The sequence below is a fragment of the Crinia signifera genome, chromosome 3, assembly GCF_055691185.1.
Source record: "Crinia signifera chromosome 3, ASM5569118v1, whole genome shotgun sequence".
NCBI lineage: Eukaryota > Metazoa > Chordata > Amphibia > Anura > Myobatrachidae > Crinia > Crinia signifera.
The window spans coordinates 172834943-172861025 of NC_139219.1; the positions used below are offsets into that span (position 1 = coordinate 172834943).

General features: G+C 43.5%; 2 protein-coding genes across 3 annotated transcripts in view; both read left to right on the top strand.

Annotated features, from left to right (window-relative positions):
* POPDC3 (popeye domain cAMP effector 3) overlaps positions 1-26083 on the top strand; it is an 82519-nt gene that overhangs the window by 33050 nt on the left and 23386 nt on the right. The window contains exon 2 of the mRNA XM_083176976.1: positions 23304-24108. Within this exon, the coding sequence (XP_083033102.1) occupies positions 23564-24108 (545 nt within the window). The 5' untranslated portion in view covers positions 23304-23563. The remainder of the gene's footprint in view (positions 1-23303; positions 24109-26083) is intronic.
* The window catches only part of POPDC1 (popeye domain cAMP effector 1), a 280642-nt gene that overhangs the window by 33020 nt on the left and 221539 nt on the right, over positions 1-26083 (top strand). The window lies entirely within an intron of this gene.

The following is a 26083-nucleotide window of genomic DNA, read 5'->3' on the forward strand; positions in this document are numbered from 1 at the left end:
GAAATTTAATGACATGCGATTTTTAAGCATGTATAAAAATCGCACAAAGTCGCACTTTTTAAAATCGCGTTATTGGGCCGATTTTCGCATATTTAATGAGATGCAATTTTGCGGCAAAATAGCGCAATAAAGTGCGATTTTTTTTTAAGTCCTGAAAATATGCGATTTTCAGTCATGTTGAAAAAAACAGAAAAAAAAAAAAAAACGGAGTGCGGTCCCCCTCCTAAGCATAACCTCAAAAAGCCGTTGCTGGTATCATAAAATCAGAGGGAAAAACTAATTTAATGAAACCAGCACCAGACTCAAGGTCCGGCGCTGATTCCCAAAATACGGGGGACAAAATGACTAGGGGTCCCCCGTATTTTAAGAACCAGTACCGGACACAACCAGCCAGCAGGGTAATGCCACAGCCGGGGGACACTTATTTTCCCCGTGGCTGGTCAGCATGGGCAGGGGTCCTGGGGAAGTGGGGACCCCCCCAGTGAAGGGGTCCCCCCCTCCAGGACTTACCAGCCCATGCTGAAAGTCCGGGGCTGTCCCCGATGCCCCTGGGTGGTGGGCTTCGGGCTGATAAAAAGTGTAAAAAAAAAGAATAAAAACTATTGTCTTATACTGTAGAACTATGAGTCCCAGCAAGCCTACCCCGCATGCTGGGACTTGGAGAACCACAAGTCCCAGCATGCGGGGCATTAAAGGGCCCGCTGGCACTTGTAGTTCCACAGTACAAAAAATAGTTAAATAAAACACACACTGACACCCAGAAAAATAAAAGTTTAATACATCCACAGCCCACACATACTGATACTTACCTACCTTGAGCCCGTAGGTTGGTCCCTGGATCCTGGGTCCGGGGCTCCTGGGCTGAAGAGTCCGGTTCCGGGGCCTTGGTCCTGGTTCCGGGGCTGGTCCGGGGTCCTGGGCTCCAGGGCTGATGTCTCCGGGGTCCAGGATCCGAAGTAATCCAAAAGGGGTACCTGAGGAAGGAAATCCTACTCACCTGGTCCCCGGCGACGACCCCGGCATCTTCTCCGTCAGACGCGCTGCTCCCGGCTGGTACCCGCTCACAGACTGGAGAGGCGCAGAGATGTTCATCTTCCGCGCCTCTCCTCCGGATAATTCCATTGGCCGCCTAGCGGCCAATCAGGAGCCGAGAAAGTCGGCTGGTTATGCTCAGGAGGGGGGACCGCACGCCGTTTTTTTTGTTTTGTGTTAACTATTTTTTTACAACAGAACCATGCACAGATCTCAATGATCTGTGCATGTTTCTGACAAAATCGCCAGTCAGAACCTGGTCTATTTTTTTTTAGATTTTTTGTAACCTTTACTAAAAATCGCAACCCATAAAATATGCGAGTTCTATACATTTAATGGGAAAACAATAGGCCCATGTATAACCAGTGGTCAGGGAACTCTGTCCTCATTACCCCACACAGTGCATGTTTTGCTGGTAACCCAGCAGGTGCACAGGTGTACTAATTACTCACAGACACATTTTATAAGGTCCGCAGGTGGAGTTAATGATTTCACTTGTGATTCTTTGAGGAGACCTGCAAAACATGCACTGCGTGGGGTAATGAGGACGAGTTGCCTGACCACTGTTCTACACCCATCGAAATAGGAATACCCAGACTATAAATATTTGACCACCAAGCCTGTGATGGTCAAAAATAGAGAGCAACCAAGGACTCCCTTTTTTTTCTATCATCGTCCCTCATCATCTTTATTTGGTAGGATATCACCTATGTTTTTAAAAAAACGGTTTATGTGCGATATTTTCTCTTTTGGAATAAAATGTATATTTAAAAAAGAACACAGTGCTAGAAATTTACTAAGATATGTATTCTACTTCACATGTGATGTTGCTCTGGGCAATCAATCAGATCCTGTCTATTATGTTCTAGACTCAGGGTGCTAAATATATAAGAAGTAGATTCTGATTGGTTGCCTATAGCAACATCACTTGTGAAGTAGAATACATCTTTGTAAATTTCCCCCAGTGTGGCTAAAGTACCTAAAGTATATGTGCTATTTAGCAAATTTTCATTTACCCGTAGGAGTAAGCCCGTAGAAGAACACCCCAGCACCGATACTTGGGGTGGCGCTAGATTGGAGCACAATTCCTTACTTGGCTACTTTCACAAAATGATGTCTATGATATATACTCCTTATTGCACTCTGCTCATTCTATAATTTATAGTGAAACCTAGTATGCATAATTTCATTGTATGTTGTATGTTTTGGACAGTAAAATGGTAAGCATTATTGCCTCACAGCACTGATGTATTGTGCCCAATTCCCATTTGTTTGGAACTTCTATGTCCTCATGTTTAGTTTTGTTTTTCAATTTTAAGCTCTGTTGTAGTGTGGGGTGCTTTGAGTCAATTGGGAGAAAGATGCTATAGAAATAATTATTATTAATATAATACGTATGTGAATTGTCTGTGTATTGTTATATTAGGGTGTAAAATGGTGTGTAGAAATGGCCCTGATTGATGCCATTGTTTTGCTCCTAAAGAGGTTGTCTAAAGAGGTTATCTTTTCCCATAGGTAAATTTTTCGTATTACACATGCACATCGTTCAGATTTGGAGATGAAAAGTAGCGGGCAGAGCGTGCAAGTGTTAGTCGGGTACAGTTAGGACATTTTAATGCAAATGTAATGCATATGTGGATGTCAGGAGGTGCATATCTTTCAGGTGTCCATTCCTTGGTGTCAAATTATGTCTGATGAATAGTGTCAACCTGTGTTGGGTTAAGTGCATCTTGTATCGGTGTGTACCAGCACATTACTTTGTGCAGTCAGTTAGCAGCAATATCACACACAGATTTAGCGTAGCATCACAGGTGTGAAACTCAAGAAGCTATGCTCAGGACACAGGGTGCTGTTAGATCACTAGAAGTTGAAATGCAAGGATTCTTAGTTCATTCTTAGATAAGATGTACAAGCACAGGAAAAGTTTATTGGTTTCTGCAATACCACTTGTGGCTAGTTTTACCGTTTTTAAAATGTGAAGAAATCTATTACTCTGCAAAAGCTTTGCTTGGATTTGTTCTTGCAAGGTATTGTTATTTGCATTATCCAGTTCAGTCTTTTGTTTATTTTTTTATCAAGAAACAGAAAGTCTTATTGCTTCTCCATATATGTAGAGGGTTATAACCGTAAATAATTTGCTGTCAAATGGAAGAGTCCATTTATTATGGGAATCCAGAGCAGTAAGTATCTCATTGCCCTTGATCATTTTTTGACATGCACTTAATAATCAATGATGAAGAATAAAAAGAAAAATAGGCCTGTGATGCTTAAGGGGCCCATACACGGTCCGTTAAACGGATCCGTTTGGGTCTTAATTAGCATGCATCGTATCGGATCGCATGCCTAGTGCATGCCTAGTGCATGCAATGCGATCCGATACGATGTTTAGCTAGTACAAAAAGTATGTGCAGCACATACTTTTTGTACCGTACTATGTGATGCGCGGGAGCGCACATCGCATAGTACAAAACGGACGGTCCGGGAACGGACCGTCTATGGGTACCTTTACCGCTACTAATCAAAACTGCTTTCTCATGCCCACATGGCCTTTATTTTTTTTAACAATATTTTTTGTGTTATCAAAGAATACTTAAAATAAACACTCCATAGAACCCTGTCTCCATAGAACTTCCATCAGGCAGATTTTGGAGAGAAGCACTAGTATTCTCAGCATGAGGGGCTGTTTTTTCCTCTCTAGGACAACGATTCCCAAACTTTTTCTCTCCCATAGCCCTTGATTAGGCTTTTCGTTTATGAGCACCCCCTCCTCTCATAAATCCCACCACCCATCCCTCCACGTAAAAAAGGCTTTGCGTGAAGGAGTAGTGTGTGTGGTCAGGAATCAGCTCCCTCTGTGTCTGGCTGCTGGCTGTGTACTGCCCTGGGGTTCCTGCTAATGCCTGTAGGTTTAATGCCACTGTTTCTTCAACCCGTGTCTGAGGGCAGTGCAGGTTGCTGCCAGTGGATTGCTGTTATGGCAAAAGCACAAGGAGATGCTGATGCCGCTGCAGACGTGACACAACGTGGTTTGTCTCCAAAGCAGTGGGAGACTTCTTCCGTCATCAGGAGACTACTTCTTCCACCATTAACAATATTATTTTTAAGCACCCCACCTAGTCTGCAGTGTACCCACAGGAGTACACGTAACACAGGTTGGGAACCACTGCTCTAGAATATAACATTATAACTGGGGGACCCTACACTGCTAGTATTCCTACTTTAGTGACACCAAACCAGTCTGTCGGGGACTAGTTCTAGATGTGGCTTCTAAGAGTGAACCCTAAGCTGTTCATCATTCTAAAAAATATTGTAACAAGCCCAAGCTATGAATGCTACACACTACAAAGGTCCGTTCTGCTGATTGTCTTGCTTCATGGCTCCAGAGCCGAGAACAGATACAGGTCTCCTGGTAGGCTGCTTCAGGGTATGGCATATCCAACACTACATGAGCCCATCTGAATTGCAGTTGCGGACATAAGTCATATTGTGCTTACTAAAAATATAGTCATTCACTGCTGAGGTTTTTTTTTTAACCCTCTGCTGTGCCTATTGTCTTGTTTTGTGATGGTCACATTCCCACATCATAAATGCAGTTTAATTACGCAACCACCCACTCCAATTATATCCTGGTTTTTTTTTTTTTTTTTTTTTTTTTTTAGTTTACATCCTACATGGCAAAGGAAAAGCTACCCAGATTTCCCAATTTATTTTCAGTTTGTGTGAGCAAAAAGCCAATATGTGCTTTTTCTCTAAACATCACCAAGAGATAATTTATGGTTTGGGCTCTAGTATTGATCAACTATTTACTTTTCCAAAATTGCTATAATGATTCTATACATAAAGTAGTCTGTAGATTTTCATAATAAATCCTGCACTGTCATGAGCCTGCTTCTAGAGAGATTGCAATCTCTAACTACTGTCAACTTTCTATGCTCAGCACTCACTTTAACCTGTGTGACACGAGTGTGATACAAAGTTAATTAAAAAACGCAATCATCAGGTCTGTCTATAATGGATTACACACCCCGTTCTCTCACACGCTTATTACTAATATTCTGGTTGTACTACCGCTAAGGCTATTTCAGGGGAGAGTCACTCAAAATAGGAAGCTTTCGGTTCTCCCTACACAGCAATAACTAGGCCTTAAGTCTGTCCCAGTTCTCATTAGCCAAATAATAATATGTAATACAGATAGGTAGCATGGATTAGCTGAATCCGCAAGCGAAATAGATTTGATAACAATCACAGACACCAGTCTTATTGTATAAATTAAAATGAGATAGTGCTCCCAATGCGTGAAGGATATACAAAAAAACAATTTATACAATTTGTAAAAAGGACATACAAAGATGGTCTTATCTTACACACTAGGCGATATTGGTCACAATATTGCTCAGAAACGGCTTTCTGAACAATAAGTTCTGTCCACTCAATGCACTCCCACACGTCCTTAACGCCCCCCTCCCTCGTGTAAACATGTGGAGGTCCTTGTTAACAACATGGCTACAGCATGACCGTCGCTCTCCCCCTGGCAGCCAAGTCACACCCAGGATAGGCAAGTGTATTTAAGGTGACCATACACCTACAGATTTAGCTTCAGATCTGGCTGGTTGGAACAAAAATCTGGTAAATTCTGAATGACAGTTTTCCAGCATTTCCAAGCAAATGGTCAACTGTCATTTGCTCTCACCCATAACCATGTTTTTGTTACAACCAGCCAGATCTGAACATAAATCTGTAGGTGTATGGCCAGCTTTACACTAGCCGATGTCTGTTCCCCACCACCAGCAATATCCATGTAATGTGTAAGGGGCTTTTTTTCTTATAAATAAAAAGTATTAGATCTTTTAATAACTGATTCATATTTTCTGGATGGTGAGGCTAATGCTGCGGTTCGGTCTTTGCACCTTCAGTGACTTAAGTGGATGCAGTTTAAATCCCGGCGGTCGGGATGCCGGCGTTCAGAATCCCGACCGCCGAAATCCCGACACTTTCTCCCTCCGTGGGTGTCCACGACACCCCTGGAGGGAGAATAAATTAAGGTGCCGAGCGTAGCCCCCTTGTCGGGATTTCGGCGGTCGGGATTCCTGCCTTGGGATTTTGAACGCCGGGATCACGACCGCCGGGATTTCATACTGAATCCACTTAAGCTGGTATATCAATTTCTGAATATGGAAATCACCCTGTCACAACACATACCCCTTTTACACGAAGGCATAACCCAGGTTGGACCCAGGTTAGCGTTGGTGTAAAAGGGGCCAACCCAGGTCCAGTAACACTGGTCTCCTACCCAGGTCCTGACCAGGGTTGAACACTGGTTGGACCTGGGTCGTGGGCGGTGTAAATGCACACAGAAATCATAATTGGATAATTGGATGCAGTATCATTTTTTTTTTTGGGGGGGGGGGGGGGGGGCTGGGGGGAGCACATGGGAGATTCGGTCTGCTGCTGCAGGGGATGGGGCTGAGGAGAGCACATGGGTAATGCTGCACCGCTATGTGTCCTTGAGCACTGAATAGAACTTTTTGAAAAATATTTTACTAAATGAACAAACCAACATTGTTAACTAGTCATGTCTTTTAATTTTTTATTTTAAATCATTGAGGGAAGGTTGGATGGCAGTTTACCAGTCCTAAAATTTACATTTTTAATGTTCAGTGTAAACGGCGCAGACCTGGGTCACAGTGCTGTGTAAATGGGGTATGTAGCTGGGTCCAACCCTTGAAACTCCCGTGTTCAAAGACCAGGGTCCGACCAGGGATTTATGTGTAAAAGGGGTAACAGAGAAGTACCCTTGTCTTACTTTCCCCTTTTTGAATACTTTATGTTCTGTAGCTATATTACTCAAGTCTTATCTCATCTGGAGCCTTCTGATTTATCTTGCTCTTTTGTTATTTTGTCTCTTTTGTCTTTTGTTATTGAGACCCAAAAGCCCTACCCTACCACATTAATTGATCCCATTACTAGAATGTGACTAAACCTCACCAAATTATCTATGGGGATGGTCTAATGGAAAGACACCTTTATGGTGATTGAATTGAATACCGTACTCTACTGTTTGTCAAGTTAAATAAACATCTTGTTATTTCTTATGCAGAAAATACACTGCAAACTACTTCACAGGGCATATAATGCTCAGGGCCAGATGTACTTAGCTTCAAAACGTGATTAAGTGGATGGAAATAAAGGTCCTTAATTCTGGTTGACTCTCAAGGCATGCGATTGGATGATTTGCATAATCATCCATTCGCAGTCTTGGGTGCGGGGGAGAATTCATTGGATGGTCTGAGACACCTCTATGGTGTGCGAGTACAGGACGGGCAGCTGTCATCCACTGACGTCAGCTGCCGCTCCCCACACCTGCGTCATCTGGGAATTACCATGGGAATGCCCATGAAATGCTGCACGTTCCCATAGGTGGATTCCCTGTCCCGTCTCCCCATGCCCCTCTGCACCCCCTGCCCGAACTCCTCTGTGTGAGCAATCATTTACAATGCAAAATCAAACTGGTTTCTTTCCAAATCTCTCTCTTTCTGATTCTCTCACCATATTACATTTCCCCCATAGTGTTTTTTTCCTGAGCTATCTCCAGATTGACTGGCTGATAGCGCCTACACAGTATTCTGAGTATTCTGAGCGATGCTAGCAGGGACGTGCAGTCAGGGGAGGCAGATCCTCCCCTGTCATAATGATGAAAATATTAAAAAGAAGATATATTTATATATCTTATTTTATTATTTTCATAATTTCCACCTCTCCGGCTGCCTCCCACCCTCTTACACTGCTGCATGTGAGGGTGGGAGGCAGCGGGAGAGGTGCCTCCCGCTGTTAACTTTAAAACTGCGGGCAGCGTGGGGCGGGTAGGGGAGGGCAGGAGGCAGGGTGCAGCAATGGGCTGTAAAAGCCCATTGAAAATGAATGGGGAAGCGGCACTTATACTGGTGCCGCAATGACAGGGGCAACAGTATTAATGCACACCCCCAGATGTGATTGGGCCAGCAGATCCAGTGCTGTCCTATCACACACATGCAGGCAGTGGCATAACTTGGGGTCCGCAGCCCCAGCGATGGCGGGGGGGAGCAGGCTCCACCGGGGCGCAGGTTCAGTGTTGACTTGTACACAGCATTGTAAATTCACCGCCTGGGATGAGATCCCGGAATACACAGCAGCGCTGCACGCAAGCTGGAAGGGCAGCGGGCATGGTGGAAGGGGGAGCGCTCTCTGGCTTTCTGTGTGAGGACGCAGTGACAGGTTCACTGAGTGTCCTCACACAGACAGCCAGACTCGCCAGAGAGCGCTCCCCCTTCCACCATGCCCGCTGCCCTTCCAGCTTGCACGCAGCGCTGCTGTGTATTCCGGGATCCCATGCGGCGAATGTACAATGCTGTGTACAAGTCGGCCGACAGGGATTGTGCAGGACGGGGATTGTGCAGGACAGCGCTGAGAATTTTCAGTTTTTCCGCCTGCCTCGCCGCTCCTGGCCACAGCGATCAGATAGGCTGTCTGATCACTGTGGCCAGGAACAGCATGGCAGGTGGAAAATGGGGTAAGGACCTGACAGGACGCGGTAGGGAAGAGGGGGAGAGAGATCATGCTCACCTCCGCCGGCTATTAGCCGGGGAATGTGTGACACATGTCAGTGTCCAGCTTCCCCTGATCCCCACTCCCCAGGCGGCGTTGCCTACTCCTCTAGATCCTCAGTGGCTGCTGGCATTTAAAAAAAAAATAATGAGGAGGAAGGGGGGGGGGCCAGAATTGCTAGTTGCGCCACTGCATGCAGGGCAGAGGATGCAGCAGCGCGGCCAGCGGGGAGTCCGGAGCTGCTGGGAGAAAGCCACAGCCGAGGAGAGGGACAGGTGAGTACGCCCGGGAGGGGAGGGGGGAAGAAGAGGCCTGTTTGTGCCGTGCCCGACCGCAGTGCGGGGGGGGGGGGGAGAGAGAGGCTGCCGCATGTACCCACTGCGCTGCTGCCTGTGCCCGCTCGCGGCAGTACGGGGGGGGATGAAGTAGGCTCCCGCATGTACCCCCTGCTGCCTGTGCCCGACCGCAGCATTGCGGGGGGGGGGGACGACGGGGGGGGGGGGGGGAAGGCTGACGCAAGTACCCCCTGCTGCCGGTGAGGTGAGTGCCTCCCCCAGGCAATGTCCTCACCGCACGTCACTGGATGCTAGTGTGCTAAGAATACACAGCAAGATTGCTCAGCACACAGCGATGTGTCAGCGATGTATGCTGAGCGATCTGTCAGGGCCATTGCCCTCCAGTGAGAACACTGACCCTGACCGGCTTTATTAACTAGATTTATCCAGCATGATATCGATGCGTGGCCCCTACACATGCAGCAATGTAGGCGATCTAGTGAGATGCCCTGAAATCGCTCCGTTTGTAAGGCCCCATGACTGTAGAAAATCAGTATGTAATAAATGTTTGTATCCCAGTTGCCATTTAACAAATGGATGTGCAGAGCTTATTTAAAAAAGATGATATTCTACTTTGGATCATTTCATTTTCCTCTAACTGGCTGATGGTCATTTCTCTTTCTACTGTAATTTTCTTTTTAAGATCATTTGGGAAACTGTCATATAACTAATGTAAATTACCTTCTTTGAGAGTTCAGAGAAATACCTATTCAGAGGTTTCTGTTGAAAACGCTGCTGCTTGTTCATAGCGCAGACTTATAGATAATTTTTAGAGTAATCCCAATAACAATCTGTACCCCGACTAGTTTTTATTTGCTGTTGCTTTTAAAATGTGCCCATCCCTATACAGCTTTTGCCAGTGTCTGTGCTTGTAGTTTGGCAGCAAGTTCACGGCTGTGTTATTTTGAGTTGCTATTGTATTAGAAATCATTTGCATCACAGGGCTCCATGTTTGCACATGCAACTTATACCCCTTTTACACCAAAATCCCTGGTCGGACCCTGGTCTTTGAACACAGGAGTTTCCAGGGTTGGACCCAGCTTCATACCCCATTTACACAGCACTGTGACCCAGGTCTGACCCAGGTCTGCGCCGTTTACACTGAACCTGGGTCAGGCCTGCTTTTCCCTATGGATGACATTAAAAATGTCCATTTTAGGACTGATAAACTGCCAGCCAACCTTCCTCAATGATTTAAAATAAAAATTTAAAAGACATGACAAGTTAGCATTGAAAAATGTCGGTTTGTTTATTTAGTAAAATATTTTAAAAAAAAGTTATATTCAGTGCTCAAGCGCACATAGCGGTATAAAGGTGCAGCATCAACCATGTGCTCTCCCCAGCCCCTTCCCTTGCAGCAGCAGACAGAATCTCCCATGTGCTCTCCCAGCCCCCCGCCCCCCCCCCCCCCAAAAAAAAATATATAAATGATACTGCATCCAATTATGATTTCTGTGTGCACTGTCCGTATCCTTCCTTGCTGCTGTCTTTTGCCACTGCAGCGCACTGTAGAAAGGCGTCCAGCACTTCTGGTATCCTTTCAGCACTACCCGGATGTCCCAACCTGGGTTGGGACCATTTACACCGCCCACGACCCAGGTCCAACCAGTGTTCAACCCTGGTCAGGACCTGGGTAGGAGACCAGTGTTTGGCCCCTTTTACACCAACGCTGACCTGGGTCCGACCTGGGTCTAACCTGGGTTATTCCTTGGTGTAAAAGGGGTATTCGACACAGGTTCCACATTAGAGAGTTGACACTGTCTGGATGGAATCGGTACATCTGTCAGAATGAACTTAGGTCTACAGTCATTAGGTGAACCCCACTAGGTCGACTGGCAGGAAGGTCGACCTGACTTAAGGTCGACATGGGCCAAGGTCGACATGACTTAAGGTCGAATTTGCATAAAGGTCGACATGAGGAAGGTCGACTGGTCATAAGGTCGACATGGGTTTTTCACTGTTTTTTTTATCTGAATGTCGACACAGTCGACATGGACACAGTTGGCAATGAGAATCGGACCCTCGCATAGCTTGCTTCGCTCGCAATGCTTCGGGCACGGTGGCTCGCTTCACTCGCCACAGCTTTAATAACCTCCTCCACGCCCTAGTGGATGGTAGGGCATGAAATACCGCCTGTCGGCACATGTCGGCTCAAAAAACAGTGAAAAACCCCATGTCGACCTTATGACCAGTCGACCTTCCTCATGTCGACCTTTATGCAAATTCGACCTTAAGCCATGTCGACCTTGGTCCATGTCGACCTTAAGTCAGGTCGACCTTCCTGCCAGTCGACCTAGTGGGGTCGACCTAATGACTGTAGACCTAAGTTCATTCTAATAGATGACCGCATCCCGTCTGGATAGACAGTCAATAATTCAACAGTAACAAAAGGTGGACATTGCAATGATCAACACTTGAGAAGGTTGATATGAGCTGTTCATGTTTTTTTGGTATCCACGTCGACATCTGGGCATGTGGACATCCAAATAGTGTATATAGATTCTTTGCACTGACATATTGTTGCAGATCTCTCTCTCTCTCTATGCATTATGTCACTTAGCTATGATGGCAATGAGAACACATAGATTTAACCCTTTGAGTGCAGAGGGAATCTGTCAAAATAGGTGTGAAAATTGGCAAGTAAAACTTTTTATTAACCCCTTCCTGACACAGCATGTTTTTGCCTTCCTGACAGAGCCCTTTTTTTCAAATCTGACATGTATCACTTAAGTGGGGATAACTTTTTTTTGCTTTTACTTATCCCAAGTGATTTTGAGATTGTTTTTTCGTGACACATTGTACTTCAAGTTAGTGGTAAATTTTCGTCGATACAGTCTGTGTTTTTTTGTGAAAAATACCAAAATGTCGGAAAAAAATGGAAAATTTAGCAATTTGCAAAATGTTAAATTTTCTGCTTGTGAGACAAATAATCATACCACTCAAAATAGTTAATAACTAACATAGACCATATGTCTACTTTATGTTTCCATCATTATTTCAACTTCCTTTTAATTTTTTTGGACACTAGGAGGCTTACAATATGAATAGCAAATTTTCAAATTTTCAAGAAAATTTCAAACACTGATTTTTTTAGGGACCAGTTCAGTTCTGATGTGACTTTGAGGGACTTGTATGTGAGACACCCCCATAAATGATGCCATTTCAAAAACTGCACCCCTCACAGTATTCAAAACAGCATTTTGGAAGTTTGTTAACCCTTTAGGTGTTTCACAGGAATTAAAACAAAGTGTAGGTGAAATTTCAAAATTTCATTTTTTTTGCAGATTTTCAATTTTAATACATTTTTCTAAGGAACACAGTACATTTTACTAGAGAAATGTGACTAAAAATTGATTCCCCCAATTCTTTTGTTTTCATAAATATCCTATATGTGGCCCTAGTGTGCACGTTGACCAAACCACAGGCTTCATAATAGAAGGAGCACCTACTTGATTTTGGAGCCTCCTTTTTATGAGATTATTTTTTAGGCACCATGTAGGTTTCTAGGCACCATAAGATGCTAAAAGTTAGGAACCCCCCCACAAGTGACCCCATTTTGCAAACTACACCCCTCAGGGAATTCATCTAGGGGTATAGTGTACATTTCAAACCCCCAGGGGTTTCACCAATTGTGGTACAACTGGGCAGTGAAAATGAAAAATTAATTTTTTTACACAACAATGCAGTTCTGGCTCCAAATTTGTCATTTTCACAAGGAATGAAGGAGACAAAGCACCCCAAAATCTGTGCCCCAATTTCTCCCGAGTACGGCAATGCCTCACATGTGACCAAAAAATACCAGTTGGGTGCATGGCAGGACTCAGAAGGGAAGGAGTGATTTTTGGATTTTGCAGCTCAGATTCTGGTGGAATGTTGGTGGGTGCTATGTCGCATTAGCAAGACCCCTGAAGCACCCATACAGTGGAACCCCCCCACAAGTGACCCCATTTTGCAAACTACACCCTTCAGGGAATTCATCTAGGGGTATAGTGTACATTTCAAACCCCCAGGGGTTTCACCAATTTTGATACAACTGGGCAGTGAAAATGAAAAATTACATTTTTTTACACAAAAATGCAGTTCTGGCTCAAAATTTTTCATTTTCATAAGGTATGAAGGAGAAAAAGCACCCCAAAATCTGTGCCCCAATTTCTCCCGAGTACGGCAATGCTTCATGTGTGACCAAAAAATGTCAGGACTCAGAAGGGAAGGAGTGATATTTGGATTTTGCAGCTCAGATTCTGGTGGAATTTTGGTGGGTGCTATGTCGCATTAGCAAGACCCCCGAAGCACCAATACAGTGGAACCCCCCCACAAGTGACCCCATTTTGCAAACTACACCCCTCAGGGAATTCATCTAGGGGTATAGTGTACATTTCAAACCCCCAGGGGTTTCACCAATTTTGATACAACTGGGCAGTGAAAATGAAAAATTACATTTTTTTACACAAAAATGCAGTTCTGGCTCAAAATTTTTCATTTTCATAAGGTATGAAGGAGAAAAAGCACCCCAAAATCTGTGCCCCAATTTCTCCCGAGTACGGCAATGCCTCACATGTGACCAAAAAATACCAGTTGGGTGCATGGCAGGACTCAGAAGGGAAGGAGTGATTTTTGGATTTTGCAGCTCAGATTCTGGTGGAATTTTGGTGGGTGCTATGTCGCATTAGCAAGACCCCCAAAGCACCAATACAGTGGAAGCTCCCCACAAGTGACCCCATTTTGCAAACTACACCCTTCAGGGAATTCATCTAGGGGTATAGTGTACATTTCAAACCCCAAGGGGTTTCACCAATTTTGATACAACTGGGCTGTGAAAATGTAAAAATTTAATTTTTCATTTTCACAGCTCAGTTGTATCAAAATTGGTGAAACCCCTGGGGGTTTGAAATGTACACTATACCCCTTGATGAATTCCCTAAAGGGTGTAGTTTGCAAAATGGGGTCACTTGTGGGGGGGTTCCACTGTATGGGTGCTTCAGGGGTCTTGCTAATGCGACATAGCACCCACCATTCATTCCACCACCAAAAATCACTCCTTCCCTTCTGAGTCCTGCCATGCACCCAACTGGTATTTTTTGGTCACATATGAGGCATTGCCGTACTCGGGAGAAATTGGGGCACAGATTTTGGGGTGCTTTGTCTCCTTCATTCCTTGTGAAAACGAAAAATTTTGAGCCAGTACTGCATTTTTGTGTAAAAAATTAAATTTTTTTACACAAAAATGCAGATCTGGCTCAAAAGTTTTCATTTTCACAAGGAATGAAGGAGACAAAGCACCACAAAATCTGTGCCCCAATTTCTCCCGAGTACGGCAATGCCTCATATGTGACCAAAAAATACCAGTTGGGTGCATGGCAGGACTCAGAAGGGAAGGAGTGATATTTGGTGGTGGAATTAATGGTGGGGGAGGGGGGCTGGTGCTGCGGCTGGTGGGGGGTGGGAGGGGTGCTGGCGCTTCGGCTGCCGGGTGGGTGGGAGGGGGGGCTGCCGGGTGGGAGGAGGGGGGGCTGGCGATCGGTGGTGGTCAGTGCTGTACTTAACAGCACCGATCACCACCGATCACTGTGTTACCGAGCGGCTTAGCCGCCGGTAACACAGAAAACGCTGCAATTGTCTGTTCACATTTGAACAGCCAATCACAGCGATCGACGGCGAGGGGGGATGTCTGCTGTCAGGGACAGCAGACATCTCCAAACTGTCACCGCGTCTATAGACGCGGTGACAGTTCAAAGCCATGACGTGTATATATACGTCAACGGTCGGGAAGTACCTCCCGACCATGACGTATATATACGTCATATGTCTGGAATATCTATCTGTATATATATATATATATATATATATATATATATATATATATATATATATAATATATATATATATATATATATATATATATATATATATATATATATATATATATATATATATATATATAGCAATATAGTGGGGCGGCACTCCAACCAAGTGTGCAAATGGTATCCTCCGAAGATGCGGTGCCCCCCGTGTGGAGAAGCCTGAGAGGAGCTCAGGGTACGTAGAGATTTGATGCGGCGGCACTCGTCAACACAATATAATAAACACCAGGAGACTGGAAGAATTCCCCAACGTTTCGAGGCGGTGTGCCTCTTTATCAAGGTGCAGAAAGACAGGTATACAAAGTAAAAAACATACCTTTATCCCTTTCCGTTGCGTTCAGCGTCCACGCCGGCACCTCCCCCCGGCGCGGCGACATGACGTCATCATTCCGGTATGAAGGGGCGGGCGTCTGGCTGACGTCACACAGTGGGCGTGCTAAAAGTACAATACATAGTATTGAAGTATATGCGTGTAAGAGCATGTAATATATACATGCAAAGTGAAAAAATACATTGCTCAAATATATACAAAACACAGTGCTGATTACTTGAAACGTCTGTGAATACAAATTGAAAACCAAAACATAGTGATAAAACTTATAAATATACGTGTTAAATATATAAAGGTGAGCTATACATATAAACTATAAAGACTCATAAAGGACAAACAAAGACATATACATAATGTGCAGGACCTGTATAATCCATGAATTTATGTTAAAAAATAGGCATGTTTTATGAAGAGTGCTGTTGGGTGGTCGACACACAGTGTCGACTCACCAGACTGCACTATAACAAACTGATTGTTGTGTGCACAATTTTAAATCTTATTGTTGCAAACAATTATACTTCACCTCAATTTAGAGAAGAACATGGCTTGGTAGGTTGGGTTTAGCTAATGCACATCTTTTTATTCATCAGAATAACTGATTACTTTACATTGGACCATTCGGTCACTCAAATGTCCCTGATGGCATTTATGGTTGAAAATCCATCTGCCATCGATGGTCACAACTTTAAAATAACACATTGTTTATATATATGTGTATTTTATATCTATAAGAAATATGACAGACCCGAGTGCTCATTAAGCCCTTTGGGGGCCAGAGTCTCGAGTCTGTATATCCATCTGCTTTCGGCTTGACACAGTTGGAGGCCCCTATCACCTCCTCGCTTGGATTTCGGGATTTGTTCGATAATCCTGTACTTTAATGATGTTAAGGGGTGTTTCGCCTCAAAGAAGTGGCGAGCTACCGGTTGTTCGCTCACTCCGGTGGCGATAGCGCTTTTGATGGCTGACCTATGCCCTGCAGCTCTTTCTTTAAAAGGTCTGATTGTTTTGCCGACGTAGTGTCGGCCACATTGACAACTTATCAGATAGACTACATGGTCGGATGTGCATGTGACCCGCTGTCTGATCTTAATGGGTCGTCCAGAGTAGGGATGGTAAAAAGTGTCGCCCACAACCATAAACTTGCACGTGGTGCATCCACTACATTTGTAGCACCCATTTTTTGGGCTGCCCAAGAATGTGGGATGTTGGCTGATGGGTGTGGTGATGTCATTTTTTACAAGGAAATTTTTGAGGTTCTTTCCCCGTGTGTACGCACACATCAATTTTTTATTTTGTATGGTGCGTAATGTGGAGTCACTGTTGACTATGGGCCAAAGTTTTCTTGTTACTTTGCTGATGTCAGCACTCGCAGGATGAAATAAATTTACCCATATCAGGCTGTTCTCACCACTAGTTTTGGGTGATGGTTGGAGAGCTTGATGTCTGGTCATATTAGACACTTTGTTTTTGGTTTTTATTAATTCATCCTTGGGGTAACCCCTGGTCACAAATTTGTCGACCATTTGATTTAGGGTATGTTCCACTTCAGATGCCTCACTCACAATGCGAGGGACTCTTAGCATCTGTGAGAGGGGAAGTCCCCTTTTAAGTGGTGGAGGGTGATGACTGGTGGCCAATAGTAAATTGTTGCGGTCTGTATCTTTGCAATGCAACATGGTGTTAATTTGATTATTTGCAACAGTGATTTTTACATCTAGGAATACCACACTCTGTTGGTCTATGGCATATATAGATTGTGCCTTCAATAGTGGCACTATAGACCAGACCACCAGGGAGGCGTTAAAAACCCCCTATCCGATTGTGCCGCTGATGTACCTTTTGCCAAAGATACACAAGAACTTGAGAGAACCCCCGGGTAGGCCCATCATCTCGGCCCGGGGGTCCCTATATCAGGCAGTATCTATTTTTTTGGACTCTTTCCTCCAACCCTGTGTACAGGGCGAAGTCACTTACTTAAAGGACACTAACTCTCTGTTGCTAAAATTGGCTGATCTTCAAAGGGTCCCAGATGGCTGTTGGTTGTGCATGGTGGACGTCGCAAGCCTCTACACCTGTATTCCACACGAGGGGGGGCTTGCGGCGGTCCGTGCTCTCATCACTCACAGCCCTCAGTACAAAGGGCCCAATATTGAGTTGTTTATGCAGTTATTGAAGTTGACTCTCCAACGTAATTACTTTATGTCTGACAATAAGTTTTTTCTCCAGCTGTGTGGCTGTGCGATGGGGTCCTCAGTGGCCCCATCGCTGGCCAACAGCTACATGTTCCAGGTGGAAAAGCAGGCATTCCTTGACAGTCCGGACATCAGTAGGCATCTGTTGCTATATACTAGGTATATAGATGACCTGCTGATGTTCTGGACTGGATCTAAGGAGGAATTTGAAGAGGTCATCCAAAATCATAATGCATCCGACTCAGCTGTAAAATTTACATATGCCATAGACCAACAGAGTGTGGTATTCCTAGATGTAAAAATCACTGTTGCAAATAATCAAATTAACACCATGTTGCATTGCAAAGATACAGACCGCAACAATTTACTATTGGCCACCAGTCATCACCCTCCACCACTTAAAAGGGGACTTCCCCTCTCACAGATGCTAAGAGTCCGTCGCATTGTGAGTGAGGCATCTGAAGTGGAACATACCCTAAATCAAATGGTCGACAAATTTGTGACCAGGGGTTACCCCAAGGATGAATTAATAAAAACCAAAAACAAAGTGTCTAATATGACCAGACATCAAGCTCTCCAACCATCACCCAAAACTAGTGGTGAGAACAGCCTGATATGGGTAAATTTATTTCATCCTGCGAGTGCTGACATCAGCAAAGTAACAAGAAAACTTTGGCCCATAGTCAACAGTGACTCCACATTACGCACCATACAAAATAAAAAATTGATGTGTGCGTACACACGGGGAAAGAACCTCAAAAATTTCCTTGTAAAAAATGACATCACCACACCCATCAGCCAACATCCCACATTCTTGGGCAGCCCAAAAAATGGGTGCTACAAATGTAGTGGATGCACCACGTGCAAGTTTATGGTTGTGGGCGACACTTTTTACCATCCCTACTCTGGACGACCCATTAAGATCAGACAGCGGGTCACATGCACATCCGACCATGTAGTCTATCTGATTAGTTGTCAATGTGGCCGACACTACGTCGGCAAAACAATCAGACCTTTTAAAGAAAGAGCTGCAGGGCATAGGTCAGCCATCAAAAGCGCTATCGCCACCGGAGTGAGCGAACAACCGGTAGCTCGCCACTTCTTTGAGGCGAAACACCCCTTAACATCATTAAAGTACAGGATTATCGAACAAATCCCGAAATCCAAGCGAGGAGGTGATAGGGGCCTCCAACTGTGTCAAGCCGAAAGCAGATGGATATACAGACTCGAGACTCTGGCCCCCAAACGGCTTAATGAGCACTCGGGTCTGTCATATTTCTTATAGATATAAAATACACATATATATAAATAATGTGTTATTTTAAAGTTGTGACCATCGATGGCAGATGGATTTTCAACCATAAATGCCATCAGGGACATTTGAGTGACCGAATGGTCCAATGTAAAGTAATCAGTTATTCTGATGAATAAAAAGATGTGCATTAGCTAAACCCAACCTACCAAGCCATGTTCTTCTCTAAATTGAGGTGAAGTATAATTGTTTGCAACAATAAGATTTAAAATTGTGCACACAACAATCAGTTTGTTATAGTGCAGTCTGGTGAGTCGACACTGTGTGTCGACCACCCAACAGCACTCTTCATAAAACATGCCTATTTTTTAACATAAATTCATGGATTATACAGGTCCTGCACATTATGTATATGTCTTTGTTTGTCCTTTATGAGTCTTTATAGTTTATATGTATAGCTCACCTTTATATATTTAACACGTATATTTATAAGTTTTATCACTATGTTTTGGTTTTCAATTTGTATTCACAGACGTTTCAAGTAATCAGCACTGTGTTTTGTATATATTTGAGCAATGTATTTTTTCACTTTGCATGTATATATTACATGCTCTTACACGCATATACTTCAATACTATGTATTGTACTTTTAGCACGCCCACTGTGTGACGTCAGCCAGACGCCCGCCCCTTCATACCGGAATGATGACGTCATGTCGCCGCGACGGGGGGAGGTGCCGGCGTGGACGCTGAACGCAACGGAAAGGGATAAAGGTATGTTTTTTACTTTGTATACCTGTCTTTCTGCACCTTGATAAAGAGGCACACCGCCTCGAAACGTTGGGGAATTCTTCCAGTCTCCTGGTGTTTATTATATTGTGTTGACGAGTGCCGCCGCATCAAATCTCTATATATATATATACATATACATATATATATATATATATATATATATATATATATATATATATATATACATATATATATATATATATATATATATACATATATATATATATATACATATATATATATATATACATATATATATATATATATATATATATATATGTGTATATATATATATATATATATATATATATATATATGATTTCATTTTATACATTTTTTAAGAGTTTTACATGCGGGGGGGGGTTGGAGCTGGGGGGGAGCGCTGCGGCTGCTTCTTGCTGACAGGGAGCGAGGGAGGGGGAGCGGCTGCCGGAGGGAGAGCAGCTTCCAGGCGGGTGGGAGGGAGGGAGAGCGGCTGCCGGGCGGGTGGGAGGGAGAGCTGCGGATCGGTGGTGATCGGTGCCAGCACCGATCACCGCCGATCCCTGTGTTACCGAGCGGCTTAGCCGCCGGTAACACAGAAATAGCTGTGATTGGCTGTTCACAGCGATCGCCGACCGGTGGGGGCATCCCTGCCCCCCCCGGGCGGCGAGGGGGGATGTCTGCTGTCAGGGACAGCATACATCTCCAAACTGTCACCGCGTCTATAGACGCGGTGACAGTTAGAAGCCATGACGTACATGTACGTCATGTGTCGGGAAGTACCTCCCGGCCATGACGTACATGTACGTCAAATGTCGGGAAGGGGTTAAACCCTTTGAGTGCAAAATTTTAGATCCTCAAAATATTTGCTAAAAATGCCAGCGCCTCTCACAGCGACTGTTCTTTTTTTGGGTGCAATATGTAACTGAACTTAAATGAATTAATTGACTTGGCTGTATTTGTATTTATTTATACTAAAAGAACAGCCGCTGTGAGTGATGCCGGCATTTTTTGTGGATATTTTGAGGAAAAAAGGTAGTCATTAGTTAAAAATGCATTTACAACACTATTGTATGTCTGTAGATGGTAATGCTAGGGCTGGATTTGCATTGATGGATACAGAGAGTGTAATATAGTAACAATATTTTATGGTTTGTCATTCATATAATTCTTAATTTCTTATCTTTCTTTGATACAAAAAAAAAAACAACAACAAAAAAAACAGGACTTTTTTTATTAAATTCTCCAGTTTCACCTTCACAAAGTTCATATGGAACAACAAAAAGCCTAAAATCTCCATAGCCAAACTAAAACAACCCAGAGATAGTGGGGGGCTTGGCCTCCCGGATATTGCCAATTACGCAAATGCTCTCCTTGCTAGATTTGCGGTGGCCTGGATGCAGGAAATGGACTCCTACTCTCATTATGAAGTAGACGCTGCAATACTCTTCCCATATTCCCCCAGGGCGCTAATACATATGAATAAACAACAGATCCCCCACCATATATATCAAAACCCCCTGTTTCGAGACATTTTTGATGCCTGGCACATAGTTTGCACAAAAACTGGTATAGACCTAAAATCATCACAATGGATGCCTATATGTGGTAACCCGCTATTCCCCCCAGGGATAAACAACCCATGTTTTAATAGAATACAGAATAAGGGCCTCAAACTAGTAGCCCAGGTGTTTGACCCGGGAGGGAAGGTCCTCACATTCAAGTCGCTACAAGAAAAATATGGCCTCCCTAATGATGCCTTCTTTTCCATAATACAATTACAGCACTTCGTGCAGTCTCTCTCGCCCCTCTCCATAGTAGATGCTCCACACGGCTTAATACACTCCTAGTCTGACAAAATTACAGTCAATCAATTCAAGACCAAAATGATTTACACAGAACTGCAGAATAACTCTTTATTGTCTTTACAAAATAAAACCAGAGACCAGTGGGTCAGAGACTTTCCCCAGGTAACAACGCAGGATATTTTTAAACACTTAGAAACAACAATGAAGATCCTGCAGTCCTCTGTTCTACAGGAGGTGCACTTCAGGGTAATTAACAAGGCATATATGTCCCAGAGGCAGAGAAGTTTCTTTGTGCCAGATGAAACAGGCAAATGCCTGAAATGTGGCTTCCACCCTGCCTCATTCCACCATAATTTCTGGTCCTGTGGATACACAAAAAAATTCTGGTTTAAGATACTTTTCTTCTTAGAGAGAGACTTAAAGCTTAAGGTCCAACTGCACCCTATCCCGATAATGTTCCTCAACTTCGAAGTCTGGAACATCGACGTCTCAAGCAGACATCTAACCCCCTTCTTATCAATACTATTTACTGTGGCTAAGAAGGCCATCTTGAAGGCCTGGACAAGTAAATGCATGCCCAGCCTAACAGATGTTGAGGAATTACTCAACACCTACATGGCTTTTGACAGGTATAACTCGATCCATGCCTCTCAGTCTATATCACGGAGTTTCCTGAGTAAATGGGAACCATATATTAGAACAAAGCTTTTAGAAGTGCAAGAAAAACTATTACATGTTTTAGATGTCTCGCCCCTGTAAAACTGGAATACACACAATCCCAATTTAATTGATGTATTAACGTAAGCACACTACTCCCACGAATTATGGTAACACCCGTGTGCAACTCCTTAGACAGCGATTAATGTTTGCCATAGATATATGTGTTAAGAATTGTTATACCACCCCTAAATCCAAGGTGAAGCGAATTCCTCCACCTGAAGCCAATTCACATCCCTCATGACCCATATCTCATTCTCACCTCCCTCTCCCACCCCACTCATCCCCCCCTCTCTCCCCCCCTCCTCCCTCTCCCAAAACCTCCAATTATTTGTCAATGTCTGACACCAGTTATGCCAATGTATAACCTATATGTTCATACCCAATGGCTTCGAACCAATGTAATGTATGGTTATTATTTATGTTTATGAAAACCCAATAAAAATACTTTTCAAAAAAAAAAAATTCTCCAGGTTCACTACTAAAATATATTAGTCACGGTACTAATTCAGGAATTTACACCTTAGTCCATCTACCACGGGATGTAATGATGCCCGAGTTCGGTGACCAGTCTCCTGGCTTGAGTTTGTGGGAATAGGATGCTTTTCACTCAAGCTGGACTTACAGGCTCTATGGAGGAAATTTACTACTACCGCTTTGTCACCACTCAAATAACCCGGGTCACTGTGTGGTGTGAAAGAGCATTTTGAAAAATACCCGGTCCAGCAACCTGGCAACCCGGCAATCTGACCCTGGTAAAAATAAGGGTTCTAGCCGGGTCGGCCCTGGTTGCTTTGCAGTGTGAAAGGGTCACCCGGGTTAAACGACCTGGGTCCCGTTGACTTCTATGGCGGAGAAAGCAGTGTCACCTTAGTGCTGCCTCCTCCCCCGCCTGACATTCTGCTGCTCCGCCCCGCCCTCCGTCCCCGGATGACATCTGGGACCCAGCAATAATCTAAAATAACATCCTTCTGCATCCAGGTCCAGATCCATAATTTGTCCTCAAAAATACCAGAGGCAGCATACCAACAGAACACTACTCTTGAGCTTAGTAATAATGGTCATCAAATAATAAATATCAAATCAATAAATAAAAAAAAATTAAACAAAAAATATATAACCTGGAAATAAATATCACAATGTAAAAAAAATAAAAATAAAGATGAACAAAATAGAAGACTTTAATAGGGAATGTTCAATTATGATCTGTATGAATTTATCACTTTGCAGCATGTTAAACCTATAGGATGATTGTATAATATTAATATGATACTCTTCTAGCTCATTGTCAAATTCTCTTATTTCACAATGAAAAATAAGAGTACCATATTAATAATCTTTTATATCTATTTGTTTCATTTCATACTTAACATCAAATTGTCCATGTATATGAAATTAACTGGTTATTTTCTTTTTAGCCTGTCATTGCTTTCCATTTGGGATATTACGGATCTTTGCCAATATTAACACTACTGAGGATGGAAATGCTACCAAGGAGGACTGCTATATTACCAAACTCATTCCATTTCCAATGACAACACATTGTCTACCATGGATGTATGGAAGCATTATGCTGAGCTATCATGACCTTCTGGAATTTGTTGGATTGGGTATGAAATAGAAACGTACTGTATGTAGAAACTAAAGAAGATATGGGATAACATCTTAAGTGGTTGATATGAGTACGGAACACTGCGGTACTCATGTGAAAGTCGTCTCGAGAACTGTAGCCATGGTCGAAAATGAGAGTTTTTGGGAGAGCCTTGTGACCGGGCATCCTGTGTGCATCAACTGGAAGCAAGAGGCTGAAGGATCCATTTACCACCTGGCCAGTGTTCTGTTTGTGTTGGGCTGCATGGGAGGAAGTGGTTTTTTTGGGCTTCTATATGTATACATTTTCTTTGCTTTGAGTTTCCTCTGTACGTGTATATGGGCCTGGATGGATGTCTGTGCTGCTGATGTGTTCTCCTGGAACTTCATCCTTCTTGTGATATGTATTGTGCAGATAATTCACCTCGCCTATCAGCTAAGAAGTGTCACCTTCGAAAAAGAATTCCAGGAGGTATACAATGCAGTCTTTCAGCCACTGGGGATCTCACTAACTATCTTTCGAAAGATAATTTCACATTGTAACGCGGAGGTGGTGACCTTGGAAAGGGATCATTGTTATGCCATTCAAGGAAAAACGCCCATCGATAAACTTTCCTTACTTGTATCTGGAAGGTTGGTATTGTTTATGTTATATAAAGCATATGAATAGAAATAACGGCGTCAAGTAGACGGTAATGAGTGAGTCATCTTTGTTACAACGTTTGATGTGCAGTTGGACATCTAATAAGTGCTACCTACAGATGTGTCCACATTTTCTGCTGGTGAATGATGACACATCTGTATACAACAAACCTAATTCAACAATTATTCATTTATCGATCATCATTAATGTACTAATTAGTGAATACATCTGTTGCTGAATAGATTATACCTTCTTTGGCATACTTCGGTATGTGTATCATGTTCTCACATTAGCCATGTCCTCACTATTAAACTACTTAATTGTGGAACCAAAATAACGCTGATGATATTGTGCAACATCTTATGTCTTTAATGAGACTGATTTATCTCCTTGGTGAAAGTTTGGGAGAAGAGGTCCAAGGGGCAAAAGCTGGAGTGTGATGAAGTCATTTGTGTAGTTGTATAGGGGCGTTAGGGTGATGGTGACATAATATGCATCTTCAGGCTCCAGTGGTGCTGTGCAGTGATGCAAATAGCATCCCATCTCTGCAGAGACAGGGGGCCAGATGTGCTAAGCCTTGAAAAGTGATCAAATGGAGAATGATAAACCATCAGCTAATCAGCTCTTAACTGCCATTTTGCAGGCAATTGGGAGCTGATTGGCTGGTGGATTATCCCACTCCATTTTATCACTTTTCAAGGCTTAATTCATCTGGCCCTGTGGCTGTGACACAAATCAGGCCTTCCAGTTCCTGCAACCCCATTAAGAAATGTAGTACCTTGTATGTTCCCTTACTGTCCCTGCAATCAGGAATCTATTGTCCATTCTGGTAGAGTAGGAATGTATGGTCCAGACCTCCATTAATCCCTTCAGTGGTAATCCCGAGAATTTTCTGGGCTACAATTCAGTGCCCAGACTGGCAATCCCGGAAAATTCTCGGGATTGCCACTGTGTAGTGTGCTCCCCCTCCTCAGCCGCTCCTCCTCCTCACCCTGCCCCCCCCCCCCCCCCCCGATGGTTGTGTTACAGAATGCAGCGCCGGTTATTGACACGCCGGGGGCAGGGCCAGGCAGCGGCTGACATAGTACTCAGCTGCACGCCCTACAAAAAAAAACACCACTGAAGGGGTTAATCTGTGTACTAGGGGGATAGAGGACAGTCTGACGGTGAAGCCCTAGACATAAGGAAAAAAGGTACAGGTGCTTTTCATCATAAGCTCACAGTAAAAATGCTACATACTGTAATTGTATAACTGTGCTTTGTATTGCGTTTGCTATAGTGTATGGGCTGCTACCTTCTGGACAACCAAATAAAATTCTGTATTAATCCAAAACAATCCATAGAATATAGTACATGAAATTATATAAATTAAATGATTTGTGTACTCTAAGAGATAAATAAGGAGGATTGAAGAGGTTCTTGCCTGTCATAAATTGGAGCAGCTGGAAAACCACTATCCCATGAAATCTTTTATATACTCTCAAAATATAAACTGTACAAATGCTTCACTGGCTTTATCGGACAAATAAATCTCACAAGTGGAACTTTTATATATGAATCATGAAAGTAAATTGCTCTGTTCAGTGTTCCCTGACATTACACTAAAATTGGTTAAAAATAAAAAATGGGTTTCAGCAATTCCCCCCCCATGTCATTAGGGAAAACTAACCTGCATCCCACATATTGAAGACACTGTTATAAGCAAGTCTGATAAAGGGAAAAATGGTTTGTTTGCTGGGATGCATAGGAGTAGCTGCAATGTGTACAGGGGTGATTTGTCACCTTCCTCAGCAAATGGCTATCTTTTATAAGCTACACTTCTGTTTGTGGGTCAAACTGGGGCACAAGTTTTGCACTCAATTATTATTTGCTGACCAATTTGTCATCTACTCACTGTATCGGAATGTGCTGGCCAATCAGATGGCAATATTACTCTGGATGACCCCTTCCTTCCCCACCTATTGG